Here is a 15,316-nt window from a genome sequence, read left to right as displayed (position 1 = left end):
TCAAATAAAATGGCTCGCAGATATTATTAGCCCCGTCCACCGATGTTTTAATAACATTTCTCCTCTGCCTCGGATGATGGCTTGAATCCTTATGGAGGTAACAATCTGTATGTCTATCTTTCCTATAATCCTTGTGACAAGCCCCATCTGTCCCTTTAATTACTGAAGCAATCCAAAAATTAAGCTGTCCATTACACTCTGTGTCCATAACAAATTGTATCTTTGGATGAATACTACTTAAATGTACCAAAACCATTCAATTCCTCTTCACCGTGATTCCATATCACGAAAGTGCCATCCGCATATATACACCACTTCAGAAGACTTTTATTGGCTGACTGCAGCGTCTGCTGTTCACAAAATTCCATTAAAAGATTAGCAACAGCTGGACTTACAGGGCTCTACACTGCCTTTACTTCAATATGTTTCAATACATTCACAGAACTCATTATTATATTGAGAATGTTGCCTGCAATTGCCAATGAAACATCAGGAGGAAGAATTTCTACTGTTCAACCAAGGCCTTTTAGCCAGGTTTAGAATGATAAAATTTTCCGTCTGGAGTGTTAAATAGATTTATTCGTAATTGTGATTTCACCCTAGGTGCACAGGGTCAGCACAACACTCTTCTGGCAGCTCTCAGATATACAAACCTCGGATCCAAAACTTGTCGTTTACGCAGCGCCTCGATTGGCATCACGAGGCCTAGTGGTCTCTGGTCCACTCCTCCCATGAAGAAAAAAATCCCTGACAGTACAAGGAAATGAACCCGAGTCTTCCGCCTGACAGCCATATTAAAGAACACAGAACCTCACTAAAATGAGAAGAGTGTTTTAAACCAGATGTCTATGCACGAGTTCACTCACTGTGTTACAAGCACTTACTGTAAGAATCACTAATGAATCCATGTCATCTGCACGCTTTATTTTACTGTGCATCCATTAGATGTGACATTTGACAACTACCGTCCTGCCGAATGTACTGTATCAGTTTTTACACAACGTCTATGTTATGTGTTACATTACTTCATAATAACTTAAAATATTTCTTTATAGCTGTCATATTTCTCAAGGAAGGACAAGTGAAAAATCTGGTCTTTAAGCAATTTACTGTATTAAGCTGTCACTTGATAATGGCACAACAGGCCTAAATCGCAATTAGGGATGAATACATTTAATAATTCCAGAAAGTGTTTGACATGGTGCACCACTGTAGACTACTGACAAAGGTCCATGCATATGGATTAGAGTCCCAGATATGCAAGTGACTAAGGTCTGTCAAGCAGTAGAACCTAGTACAGTGTCCTAAACAGCAAGTGTTCATGAGAAATGAGGGTACCATCAGAAATGCCCCGGAGAAGTGTGCAGAACCACTCTTATATACATAAATGATCTGGTGGAGAGGGCCAGTAGCAATTTACAGCTGTTTGCTGATGATGCTGTGGTGTATGGGAAGGCACTGTTGTTGAATGACTGTAGGACAATAGATGGTAAGTTACATAGAATTTCTAGTTGGCATGATGAATGGTAGCTTACTTACTCTAAAAGCAGAAAAATTTAAGTTAATGTGAATGAGTAGGAAAAACAATCCTGTAATGCCCAAGTACTGTGTTATTACGGTGCAGGTTGACACAGTCACATCAATTAAATATTGAGGCATAATACAGCAAAGTAATTAAAAATGTAGTGAACCCATCAGGTTGATGGGAGGGAGAGTGGATGGTTGACTTGGTTTTAATAAGATAATTTTAGGGAAGCTTAGCTCATCCATAAAAGAAGTGGAATACAAAATACTAGTTTGACCCATTCTCGAGTATGGCTCGAGTGTTTGAGATCCCAATGAGTCAGATAGAAGGAAGACAGTGAAGCAGTTCAGTGCTGCTTGATTTATTACCCATAAGTTCGATCAACATGCAAATATTATGGAGAAGCTTTGTGAACTCAAATGGGAATCCCTGGAGAGGAGATGGCTTTCTTTTTGCAAGGTAGTATTGAGGAAATTTAGAGAACCAGAATATGAGGTCTGCTGCACAATGATTCTTCTGCCACCAATGTACATTTTGCATATGAACCACAAAGAACAGATATGACAAATTAGGGCTTGTAAGGAAGCTTGTAGTCCGCCACTTTTCTCTGTTTGTGAGTGGAACAAGTGATGAAATGAATAGCTGTTGTACAGGGTACTCTCTGCCATGCACTGTGTGGTGGCTTGTGGAGTATGTATGTAGATGTAGATCTTATGCTACACCCAGTTTCATGTAGCATATCATTCAACCAATGTGACTGAGTGAGGTGATACAGTGGTCAGCACACTGGACTTACAACTGGGAGGACGATAATCTAGTTCTGCAACTTGCCATCCAGTTTTAGGTATTCCATGATTTCCCAAAAACACTCTGGGCAAATCCAAGTATGGTTCCTGAGAAAAGGAAATGGCTAATGACCTTCCCCATTCTTTCATAATCGAAGCTTACGCTCCACCTCGAATAACCGTGCTGTTGACAGAATGTTAAACTCTAATCTTCCTTCTTTTTTCCAGCGGAGAGATGTTAACCCCCATGTCTATCTTGCCAATGAATGACGGCTACTGTTTGGAGGTTTCTGTCACGTGTGCCCACGAAAGACGAAGTTCCTGTGTTCTAGACTCAGTCCGGCACAGAGTTTTAATCTGCCAGGAAGTTTCATATCAGTGCACCCTCCACTGTAGAGTGAAATTTCATTCTGTGTCGCCTTTGTTTAGCATCCGTGAGTTGGTGCCGGTGTTTGGAGTAGCACAGTGCACTACTGAGTAAAAGCATGCACCATGACAGTGTGAAATAATGTCACAGCAGAACAGAAAAATTCTGTTACCATGATTTACACTACTGAGTAAAAGCATGCACCATGACTGTGTGAAATAATGTCACAGCAGAACAGAAAAATTCAGTTACCATGATTTACACTACTGAGCAAAAGCAAGCACCATGACTGTGTGAAATAATGTCACAGCAGAACAGAAAAATTCAGTTACCTTGATTTAATGTTCATTCAAGTGTCAGATCTCATGGTGTTCATAAAAATCTTATTACTTGTTTTGTAATGGTGTAACACAAGAAGTTTCTGTACATTGGGATATAATATAGCGAGTGAGTAAGTGAATAATTACTTCGTATTCCTTTGAAGGAAGTTGAAATTTGGTGAAAAGTTTCAGATTTCAGCACAAGCACAACTGCCACAGTAATGAAGTCCATCAGACTGCACCAGTCCACTCCAAATAAAGTTTAATTACAGGTGCAGTAGTTCAGAATTCAAGAGAACAACATCAATAAACCTGGACATACATACACTGAAAGGGGAACATTGCATTGGCAATGACCAAAATTGATCTGTGCCTCTATCTTCCTGCTGCCACGTCAGTTTCACTTTTCACTGAACTACATTCTATTGAATGTTAGATTACGTGGTACAAGAAACATTAAAAGAACATAAGAGAATGCAGACTGAGCATCTACAAATAACGGATCCTGAGAGGTTACCAGTAAAAACAATTAAAAACATATGTAAAGGAAAGCACAGCTTTGGAAGTCTGGGGCAACATGGGAACAGATACCAAATAGGAGGAGCATGAGGAGAAGGTAAAGAAAAGTATTTTCTTCATTCCAGCATTCACTATGCTAGAAATCTTCAGAAACAATGTCAGAGGATGGTGTTGACCTGAGAAAACTATGCAGGCTTTACACTAATCACTCAAAAGCGTTAGCTTACCATCATCTGGGTTCTCCCACAGGGCAGCAACCTTTGCAACAAATGGGAGGTCCAGCTTCCTTGGTCCAGACTTGAGGAGGATGCAGTCATGCGGGCACACCAGGTCGCCCTCCACGTGTCGCATTGCGGGATAGCATTTACGTGTAACAGGTACATCGTCACTCTGTAAACAAGCACGTGACATCTTTAAAAAAATACAAAGCTGTTTTACACCAGTGTTAAAGGTACAAATCAAACTATGAAACTGAGCACATAATGGCTTTCACAAAACAGTAATGTGCACAATGCAATAAATTGCAAAAACATCACAAAGAGGGCATCACATCTGCCACTTTTTAGTCTTCCTGAAGTATTTTTTTTTAAACAATTATGGTAGTAAGTAAATAAAAAAACGAGAAGTGCATTCAGACATCAAATTTGAAACAATAAAAAAAGAAGATGTTGACTAGTCATGTTATTTAGGTACTGTAATTAAAGAAGACAATAGACATAGCACTGAAACAAGACAAAAAAAATTGTGACTGTAAAACATGCTTTCAGTGACAGAAGACAGCTGTTACTGGAGAAGTAGTTAAATACAGAAAAGACAGTTTGTCAGTACTTTCGTCTGGAGTGTTCTACTGAATGTTCTGTTGATCACTGTTGAAGATGGACAGAATATTCTTAGAAAGGAAAGAAACGTGCCTTTGGAGAAGGTAAATAATAACCACTTGGACACAAAGGAAATTATTTATTATAATGGTGTTTGGTCCTTAGGCAGCAATTTATGCATGTTTCATCGTTGAGTGACTTAAGACATAATTTTTAATTGGTTTGATGAATGGCAGCTTGCTCTAAATGTAGAAAAATTTAAGTTAATGCGGATCAGTAGGAAAAACAATTCTCTAACATTCAAATACAGCATTAGTTGTGTGCTGCTTGACACAGCCTGTAGTCTTGCTACTGGTAGGGTTCAATCAGCATTCTAAAATTACAGAGATGTTTTGTGAACTCAAATGGGAATCCCTCGAGGCAAGACAATGGATTTATTGTGGGTCAGTATTGAGGAAATTTAGGGAGTCAGAATTTGAGGCCAGCTGCAGAATGATTCTGGAGCCATCAACGTACATTTCACGTAAGAATCACAAAGAAAAGTTAAGACAAATCAGGACTCATATAGAGGCTTATAGACAATTGTTTCTCCCGTGCTCCACCTGGAGTGAAACAGGAAAGAAAATGACCAATACCTTCCACAGTGCACCATGTGGTAGCTTGAAAGGAGTATGTACATAGATGTAGATATTCATAACCAAGAATCACTTGTTGCACATTTAAAATCCAAAATTTTGCTAATTACAGGTACAATCTCAGCTTGATCCCACATGAAATAACGGTAAAGATTAAAGTTGCAATTTTGGCTATGGGCATCCTAATGATTAAAATGCAAAATAAACAACATATGTTATGTCATTCCATTCTAGAGCTGGAAGTATGTATCCATACTTCTTACACAGGAAAACTGTATGTTTCAATTTGTTGGATACATTGCAGCTTATGTAATTTTATTTATGTGTTTTGCTGTATTCACACCTACACTGATAAACTAAAACATTATGGCCACCTGATCAACTGTATATTGGTCCACATTTCGAATGAAACTATCTAGGTTTCTGAAAACACACAGCACCATATGTCTACAGACAGGTCACGCAGTTCCCACAAACTCTGGGTCTGTGGTTTGAAGTGTAACATATTCCTTCAAGGGAAGTGATGGAGTACACTACATTTCTCTGACCAACGAATGTCAATCGTGACCTTTGTGAGTATTTCTTTGTTTTTGTTAAGTATGCTATTTCAATTAGTATAATGTGGGGAGAATTTTTGTATTTCTGACGTGCAAGTTCACAAGTTGGAATGGACGCAGTGTATCTGCCAGTCACTGAGACGGGGGCAGTTTGTCTGTGTGTTGCAGCACTTGCTGCTTGGAAGTTTGCCCCATACCGCCATTGTCACCTAGGAAGTGCACTGTGGGTCATGCACGAGTGGGTCATGACATTGGCTTTGTCATTATAGTAGCAGTGAGTCTAGAGAGTTCGTCTGACAGTCTTGGATGAGTTATACTGAATGTCAAGACAAGCTTTGTACGTTACAACCTGTAAATAACATATAAATGAAATATTCTTACATGTGTAGCAACTATCATTAAATGGTAATTTGTCACAGAAGAGATTAGTATCATTTTGTAAAAGTTGGTTCACGGAATGATGTAGCACCTAGCACAGGAGACGTTGCAGTGGTGGTGAAGTATGTACAGTGACCAAAGATATAATTCACAAGTTATATGCCAAATGTAACACAGTTAATTTCGTATTTGTGAGTACGGACCTGGTGCCTGATAATGCCCCAGATGTCTTCTCAGCAGGCAAATATGGCAGTCAAGACAGCAACGAGTTCAGTGTCACGCTCTTCAAGCCACTATAGCACAATGCTGGTGGCGTTGTATCACACACAGTTATAACACTGGAATAGGCCAGTGCCATTATGGAAGACAACAACCATGAAGCGATGCAGGTGGTCTGTTATAATACTCAAATAGTCCACAACAGTCATGGTGCTTCCAATTACTACCACAAGTTCCACAGAGTCCTGGTGAATGTCCTCCATAGCATAACACAGTCCCAATCAGCCCAAGTCCAGGGTACAATGCCTGTTTCAAGCAGTCACACACCTAGACTGGAAAAAAGTGCAGGTGACGCCTGCATATAAGAAGGGTAGAAGGACGGATCCTCAAAATTACAGACCAATATCCTTAACATCGGTTTGTTGCAGGATTCTCGGACATATTCTCAGTTCGAATATAATGAATTTCTTTGAGATTGAGAAGCTGCTGTCCATGCATCAGCACGGCTTTAGAAAGCATTGCTCCTGCAAAACGCAACTCGCCCTTTTTTCACATGGTATTTTGTGAACCATGGATGGAAGGTATCAGACGGATGCCATATTCCTTGACTTCCGGAAAGTGTTTGACTCGGTGCTCCACTGCAGACTCCTAACTAAGGTCCGAGCATATGGGATTGATTCCCAAGTATGTGAGTGGCTTGAAGACTTCTGAAGTAATAGAACCTAGTACGTTGTCCTCAATGGTGAGTGCTCATCGGAGGTGAGGGTATCATCTGGAGTGCCCCAGGGAAGTGTGGTAGGTCCGCTGTTGTTTTCTATCTACATAAATGATCTTTTGGATACGGTGGATAGCAATGTGTGGCCGCTTGCTGATGATGCTGTGGTGTACGGGAAGGTGTCGTCTTTGAGTGACTGTAGGAGGATACAAGAGGACTTGGACAGGATTTGTGATTGGTGTAAAGAATGGCAGCTAACTCTAAATATAGATAAATGTAAATTAATGCAGATGAATAGGAAAAAGACTCCCGTAATGTTTGAATACTCCATTAGTAGTGTAGCGCTTGACACAGTCACTTCGATTAAATATTTGGGCGTAACATTGCAGAGCGATATGAAGTGGTACAAGCACGTAATGGCAGTTGTGGGGACGGCGGATAGTCGTCTTCGGTTCATTGGTAGAATTTTGGGAAGATGTGGTTCATCTGTAAAGGAGACCGCTTATAAAACACTAATTCAACCTATTCTTGAGTACTGCTCGAGCATTTGGGATCCCTATCAGGTCGGATTGAAGGAGGACATAGAAGCAATTCAGAGACGGGCTGCTAGATTTGTTACTGGTAGGTTTGATCCTCACGCGAGTGTTACGGAAATGCTTCCGGAAGTCTCTAGAGGAAAGGAGGCGTTCTTTTCGTGAATCGCTACTGAGGAAATTTAGAGAACCAGCATTTGAGGCTGCCAACTTACTGCCGCCAACTTACATTTCGCAGAAAGACCACAAAGATAACATAAGAGAGATTGGGGCTCGTACAGAGGCATATAGGCAGTCATTTTCCCCCCGTTCTGTTTGGGATTGGAACAGGGAGAAGATGCTAGTTGTGGTACGAGGTACCCTACGCCACGCACCATATGGTGGATTGCGGAGTATGTATGTAGATGTAGATGTAGTAGATGTGGACGACTGTGTACGCTGACACAAATGTCAACCCAATGTCACAACAAATGCGAGTCGGGTAACATGTTTCCACTGACTCCAGGTGCAATCTTAATGATCTCATACCCAGTCGGAATGGACAAAGTCACGGTCTCAACATGGAAAGATGTAGGAGTCATTTGCTGCAGTGCTTCATGTTCAACAATGTCTGCTGATCAGTGTGCTGCAAGATGTTTTTGGCTGCACCACTACTGCACTGTCATCACATCTGCCAAAGATCACTACATAACTCACCTTACAGAGTAGGCAAGCCTCTGACCTTCACATTCTGTAATAACACTTGGGTGTCCAAACCCTTGCTGTATACCTGCTGTCTCACTGTCCCACAACAACTTTCTATAGATGCGCTTGAACAGCCAACCTGTTTTGCCTTTCTCCAACATGCACTGTCACAGGCATTGTGTGATAAAAATTTCCTCTCTGTCTATGTCACTTAGGTAAGTGGACTTCCCTAATTACAGCACACATCATCACTAGAATGATTCCTCAAGCATCTCTGTTCTGCTTCTATACTGTCCTTACTGGTCACATACTTGCAGTGCCACCAGGCGGCATTCAAATTTATGGTGGGCAGTGGTCATGTTTTGGATCATCAAGTGACTGTGCTTTTTACATAAGAAAATAGTGTATCTCATTGCCATTGGTTAAAGAGGAGTAAGCTGCACTACACTGTAGCTTACGTCATTTGATTCATGTATATATAATAAAAAAAAAAAAAAATAAAAAAAAAATAATATTCATGAAAACAAGAAAAATCTGCTGATGAAAATGACTGCTTGAAAAGTTTGAAAGCTAAGGGAAAAAAGTGACAGAACTAACCAATAGCCTTGTCTTCCTCAACTTTAAGGTTAGGCTACACAACCTGAGTGAAGAACAGACTGCACTAATATCAATAACAGGATGGCAACTGTTTCATCATAAGATTTTACTGACATTTACAGGTTTTTCCAGGTTGATGTTTCAGACTTCCCTAAGCCACTGTTTACTGTATGTGGGAGCAAGTTTCACATCAACGATTTTCAGGAGTACAAGAAATATTCTTTAAGTAACTTCATCACTTATTAGTTATGCATATTAAAAACAAGATATATATGAAATGGATGATTTTTTTTTTTCAAAAAATACTATTAAGTATTAATATTTTGTCACACAGTTACTGCATATACATTTAAATTTTTTTGTTATAAAGCTTCATTTACATGGAGGAAACTCGCACAAGACATACTGTTTGCATGATTTTATAATTCAGCCTTGAGCCTGCTCTAAAGTCAATAAAAAGTGTAAGCATGATGTCACAATGTATGACAGTGCTAGACAGACAGCAAAGTACTACTTTGTATTGAAATTAGTTAAACAGAATTGAAGACTGATTATTCAGTGCTGATCTACTACAAACATATCTGTGCAAATATGCATCCATATCAGTATGTTTTAATAATAAAAGAAATAAAATAAAATAAAATAAAATAAAGGCCACTATTAATTTGCGTGAATGACAAATTCACCCCTAAGACAGAAATTCTCCAGTGTGTGTTACACTCTGTTCCATTCACAATCATACAATGGGAGAAAGACATGGAACCCAACAACCCACTGACAATAATGACAATGAGAAAGTGAAGACGGAGCACTGAAGAATACAGCAATTATTAAAACAATTCAATGCAGTTCTTCACTTTTCCAACTCCACAATCGACTACTTCAGGAAGCAGAGTCTAAGACAGATTTCTAAAAAAAAATGAATCAGTACATTCAGACCAACAGTTCCTGCCAGAGACTCTAGGAATTCCCTGGTTTTTCCAGTAAATTCAATTACCTAGATAATTCTCGATTCTTTAGGTTCTCCAGGCAACATTGCCAGCCTGAATAAGCATACTGGTTTCTAGTATTTATCAAGGTAGGATGCAGAAGTACTTACAGTGAGGAAGACTTTGGCCTCAAAGGATGCACCTTCCCAAGACCAACCGTTGGACCACCTCGGACCCAAGGACTTGCGCGGACCGGACAACACCCTCGACTGGCGTCGGGCGGGAACTGAGGGGGCAGTACCGGCCTGCCCCGTGGGGGTGGCAGGAGGGGGGCTGCGGCGCCCGTTGGAGGAGCGCCGTCGTCTCCGTTCCGCGGCAGCGTTCACCACCGAAGCGGAGGGTGCGGTCCTAGGCGGAGGCGGAGCCGTGCGCCGCACCTTGCGACCCGCTGTGGGAGCAGCTGCTGGAGTGGGGTTGGCTGCAGGTGTGGGGGAGGGGCCCGAACCATTGGCCTGCAACTGCTTGGCTGGGGCCTCCACCGGGGGCAGCCGGTTATTGTTAATGCAGACACCTGGCTGCAGTTTCTTCCTATGTGGGTATACCTGTTCAACCAATGAAAGCTCAGGTTACTAACTTCTAACACACACACACACACACACACACACACACACACACACACACACACACACACACACACACACACACACACACACACACACGAGAACCCAGCATTAAAATACCTTGCAGAAGTGGAATTCACTGCCTAACTTCCTCCTGCTCTCCATCTCCCATCTTTTTCCACTTCCCTCAACTTTTTCTTTTTCTACCACAATGAGACAGTGAAATAACTTCAGATTTCAAGAAGACTACAAAAATTACAATTACAAAGATGACATGTGCTGGCAAATGTGAAGACTATCAAACCATCAGTTTAACAAGTCATGGGTGCAAAGTATTGCTACAAATTATTCACAAAAAAAATGGAAACACACAGAAGAACTGACATCAGGGGGTCAGTTAGGGAAATTTAGAAACATGCAAGGCAACGCTGGTGCTACACTTATCTTAAAAGATTGGCTAGATAAAGAAACACCTACATCAATGAAAAAAAAGAGAGAGAGAGGAAAAAATCACTGCACCAAGAACGAGCTGTGCAACACAAATGAAAGTTGGTATGCATGCTTTTACATCTGAAAGATGATGTCTATTCAAATACTCCACCAGTAGCATAAGAGTGGCAATAGTAGTGCCACTCTGAGGATACACATCAGGTTTGCTTTAAATACACACTATTAGCTACCTTCGAGATTGCATGTGGTGAACTGATGTTAGTCACAAATGCCTTGAAGGTGACAAAGACGCCATTATCAACAACTCGCAGAGTTTGAATGAGGTTGTGTAACAGGGATACACAAAGCCGGATGTTCCATCTGCAATATTGCGGAAAAACTAGCAGGAATGAAGCCACTGTACACGAATACTGGTAGCAGTGGTCAGGAGAATGTAGAATTGCAAGGAAACTCTGCTCCAGACAGCCACATGGCACTACCAAGAAGAAAGACAGTAAGTTTGGCATATGACTCTGGCATACTGTACTACACCTCCAGTAGCAATTTGAGCAGCAGTTGGCACCACAGTAACACAAAAAACTGTGACAAAACAAATCATTTACTTCAAGGACAGGTTTGAGCTTGGCAGCCTGTAGTGTGCATTTAACTGATCCCAAACCATTGCCAGTTGCAACCTAAGTGGTGTCAAGCAAGAGCTTACTAGAGGGCAGGGTGGATGTCGTGTTTTCGGATAAAACCTGTTCTGCTTTGGTGCCAATGATGGCTGTGTGTTGGTTAGGAGGAGGCCAGGTGAGTGCCTACAACCAACCTGTCCGTGTGCTAGACATATTGGACCAACATATGGAGTTACGGTTTGAGGTGCGATTTCATATGAAAACTGGAGCAGTCTCACAGTTATCCCACACACTTGAGTGGAAATCTGTATGTGAAGCTGGTAATTCAACCTGTTGTGCTGCCATTCACGAACAGCATTCCAGCGTGTGTTTTCCAACAGGATAATGCTCACCACACTGCTGTTGTAATCCAATGTGCTCTACACAGTGTCGAAATGTTGCAAGGATCACATCAAAAAAATCAGGTTTTTCAGGCTGATTCTACAAATAATACAATTCAACAAATTTGTCTCACTTTCTTTAAAATCATGGGGAGATCACTCTCTTTGTGATCATGACAGAGAAAATATCTGAATCCGAACTGCTGCTACAGACATAGAAAGCACATACTGTAGAATAGTTTAATTTCAGCATCTGTATATTAAAAAAAAGGGGGGGGGGGTTGGTATGGAGGAGTGGGCTATGTTGGCTAGGCACATTTTAAAGTGAATGCAGTGCTTTCATTGATAAAACTTTAAGATCTAAATATGGTAATCGAAACTCCTGATAGAATGTATAAGGGGATAAAGAGGCTTCAGAGAGGAAATTGTGGCAGGCCACATCAAACCAGTAGTCAGAATGCTGAAGGAGAGAAAGAAAAAAAATGAAAGAAAGAATAAAGGCAGCAAATGTACAAAAAACCTTTACTCATTCCACATAAATAAAATTTCTCCTTCCTGATGAGACATAACAAACACGATAATGAGTGAATGCGAACACAGAATAATGAGAGTCCAGGGATGGTGTGAGAGCATACACTTAACTCCCGAGTTGTTTTCGGGCTGAGCACTTTGTACATGAGCCAGAACTCACCTTTGCTTGAGAGCGATTCACTTTTGCCAGTTTGCGCTGTTGCTGCTGCTGTTCTTCTTGCTGCTGCTCTTGTTGTTGCTGCTGTTGCTCTTGCTGCTGCTGCTCGGTCGGCACTTCATCTGTGCCCTTGCGCTTGCCAGCTTTGGGGGGCATAACAGTGGGCACCGGGTCCGCCCGCACCGCTTCTGCCGGTGCGGGTGCGGCGGCCTCGGTCGCTGCGGGGCCTTCCGCTGCCGGCGGCGGAGACTTTTCGGCCGCCTCGGCAGCAGTGCACGAGTTGGTGCGCGCCTTCTTGGGTGCCGGAGCAGCGGTGGGTGCCTCGGTGTGTGCCGCGGAGGGCCGTCGCTTTCGGACTGCCGACGGCGTCACAGTGGCTGCCACCACGGGCTCGCATTTCACCTCTGTCTTGGTTTCGGGGGCAGTAACAGTGCCCGAGGTGATTGTAGCTTCTCCAGCAGCCCCTACAAAATTTATAGCCTAGATTGTAAAGCCATAGCTCTATTCATGTATGCTCTCTGAACGACACAAACTTTCACATGTCACACTTTCTACATCCTTAGATCGTAGCCCACTAAATTAATCACCTAATGCTTGCAACATTACTCAGATTCCCGCAACAACAAGAATCAAACAAGTTGTAAGTGGGAAATCTGGGTTCAGGTCCCTGTCCAAAACAGATTTTTGTGTGTCCCTGTTGGGTAGTAGAACTGTAGCTAATATAGCTGATGTCAAGAAATTCACAGTCAGCAAATTAATTTCGAAGTACAGGGGCATTTCCCAATACCATAACCTATTTTGAACAGTTACACCCCCCCCCCCCTATGAAGTTTTGTTAGGCAAATGACTCATCTGCAAAATATAGCTGGTGAGTGCTGTAAGCTGTGGTTACTTTGGCCCTTTCCTGGTAACTCTGGCTCACTGGTCAAAAAAATTTTTAATTTGTTCTTCTGTTAAAATTACATCATAAGCATGGAGTAAACAAGGCAGCATACATTTTCAGTGTGTGAATAATAATCTAGAAGCCTGAGAGTTCCATAAAGTAATATTGTGTTGGCAACACTGAACTCAATGTTGATGATAAATACTGTAACAACTATTACAACCCAGTAGCTTCTGCCTGGAGGGCTCACATCAGTTAAGCCAAAATTATAGGGAGTGTAATTATATGGAGTGTAATTTTGCATTCTGTCAGTGAAACTGTCATTTATGTTAACTTCTATTTAGGTACTTCATTTAACACTTCTTTAAAATTATGCATATTTTTGCAAAATATGGGCTTACCTTAGACTGGGTCAAAATAACCCCAAAATGAGGATGAAGTGGTGCTAAAATCTGATGGTGATTCTGAAAATTTCTGCCATGTGTAAGATGATACCCAACACCACAAAACGTTGAAAGATAAACCAGCAGCTGGGCAAAATGCTACAGTTTTATATGACACAGCAGAATATTCCAGATCTGGAGGAGGAGGAGAAGATCAGAGTTGAACATCTCACTGATGAGATGCAGCACAAGCTTGGAGTAGGAAAGGAGAGAGAAGGAAAGCGGCTGCGCCCTTTCGAAGGAACCATCCCAGAATTTACCTTCAGCGATTTAGGGAAATCGTGAAAAACCTAAATCTAGGTGGCCGGATACAGGTTTGAACCATCATCCTGCCAAATTCTGAAATTGGGACTGTGGTGAGGATGAAGTGTGTGGAAAAGACAAAGTCCTACTGCAAATGGCCAGAATAAAAAGAATTATCAGTCCAGTACTACTAACAAATTAAGGATATTTGCAAGAATCAGAGTTCAGTAATTTGTGTAATAAGGCTCACATCCATACGATATATTTTCCACAAATAGTTACCACAGTGTAACACGGAACATGAAAATTAGTTAGTCAGTTGATGAAATATAGCACACTTGCTTAAATGACTGGGTGGATCAAAGCAGACCAGTGGTCAGTTAACATTGGGCCAGTTTTTTTATGGTACCACAGTAACAGATGTGATTTTTTAAAAAGTAACTCACTTAATTGATGGTACAAGTCTTTGACAGTATTAGAAAAAATTTTTTTTGGAGTTTTATCACTGTCACTGTCCCTTGTTTTCTTGCCACATATAAAAAGGCAGGCAAAAACTGGGCCAATCTAACTCTGGTTTACAGTATTCCAAAACTGTAAGGTATTAAGGTAGAATAGATAAATCTGTCACCAAAAAGTACAAGCGATATCTTCTGAGAGCCAGGATTCCCTTTACTCATTTAAAGAGAGCACAAGTCTGCACGGTAATGAAGGGGCCGGTCACCCAGGATTCCCGACTGACTGAAGAGTTACTACTGCAGAGTCCAAGGCTGACAGTGGGATTTGGATCTGCTACTGTCCCGCTATTTCTGCCTCGAACCAATGTCCAGGTAAGCCATCCTCTAGATGAACACACTGTGATAAGTGGAAACTTGTGCCAGGCCAGTCTTCGAACCAACATTTCTTGCTTTTTGTGAGCAGTGACCTTAGAAAGCCAAGGAATGCCACTGACAACTGAACAAAGTAAGTTATCTCTTCAGTAGCTAATTGTAGGCTCTATAAATGCTAACGGCCAAGTGAGGCGACACAGTGTTACAGCACTTGACCCGCATTTCAAAGAACTGGGGGGTTAGCCATCATCAGACCATCCTCACTTGGGTTATGCTGAGATGATTCCATTAAAAACAGTTGACTTCTGAATTCCTGGCCTATCCTCACCTGGTCCAGTCCTAGTTTATACATGCTGCCCTACACCACTACATGAGTTGGTCAAAAGAACAAATGAATAAAAATAAAGCATTTTACACTGCTGTTGCAGGGATCTTCCAATTCAAAAAAAGTAAAATAATTTCTTCTTGAGCTCAGCATTTATGAAACTGATGAATTTTTAAAAAATGGTTCAAATGGCTCTGAGCACTACGGGACTTAACATCTGAAGTAATCAATCCCCTAGAACTTAGAACTACTTAAACCTAAC

At 41.4% G+C, this 15,316-nt stretch overlaps 1 protein-coding gene across 1 annotated transcript in view; it reads right to left on the bottom strand.

Moving 5' to 3' along the window:
* LOC124716674 (basic proline-rich protein-like) overlaps positions 1-15,316 on the bottom strand; it is a 124,986-nt gene that overhangs the window by 22,972 nt on the left and 86,698 nt on the right. Inside the window, exons 5-7 of the mRNA XM_047243212.1 lie at positions 12,337-12,797; positions 9,752-10,183; positions 3,744-3,906 (exon numbers count right to left, since the gene is read on the bottom strand). Of these exons, the coding sequence (XP_047099168.1) occupies positions 3,744-3,906; positions 9,752-10,183; positions 12,337-12,797 (1,056 nt within the window). The remainder of the gene's footprint in view (positions 1-3,743; positions 3,907-9,751; positions 10,184-12,336; positions 12,798-15,316) is intronic.

This window comes from Schistocerca piceifrons, chromosome 9, assembly GCF_021461385.2.
Source record: "Schistocerca piceifrons isolate TAMUIC-IGC-003096 chromosome 9, iqSchPice1.1, whole genome shotgun sequence".
Lineage (NCBI taxonomy): Eukaryota > Metazoa > Arthropoda > Insecta > Orthoptera > Acrididae > Schistocerca > Schistocerca piceifrons.
This window is presented reverse-complemented; position numbering and strand designations above follow the sequence as displayed.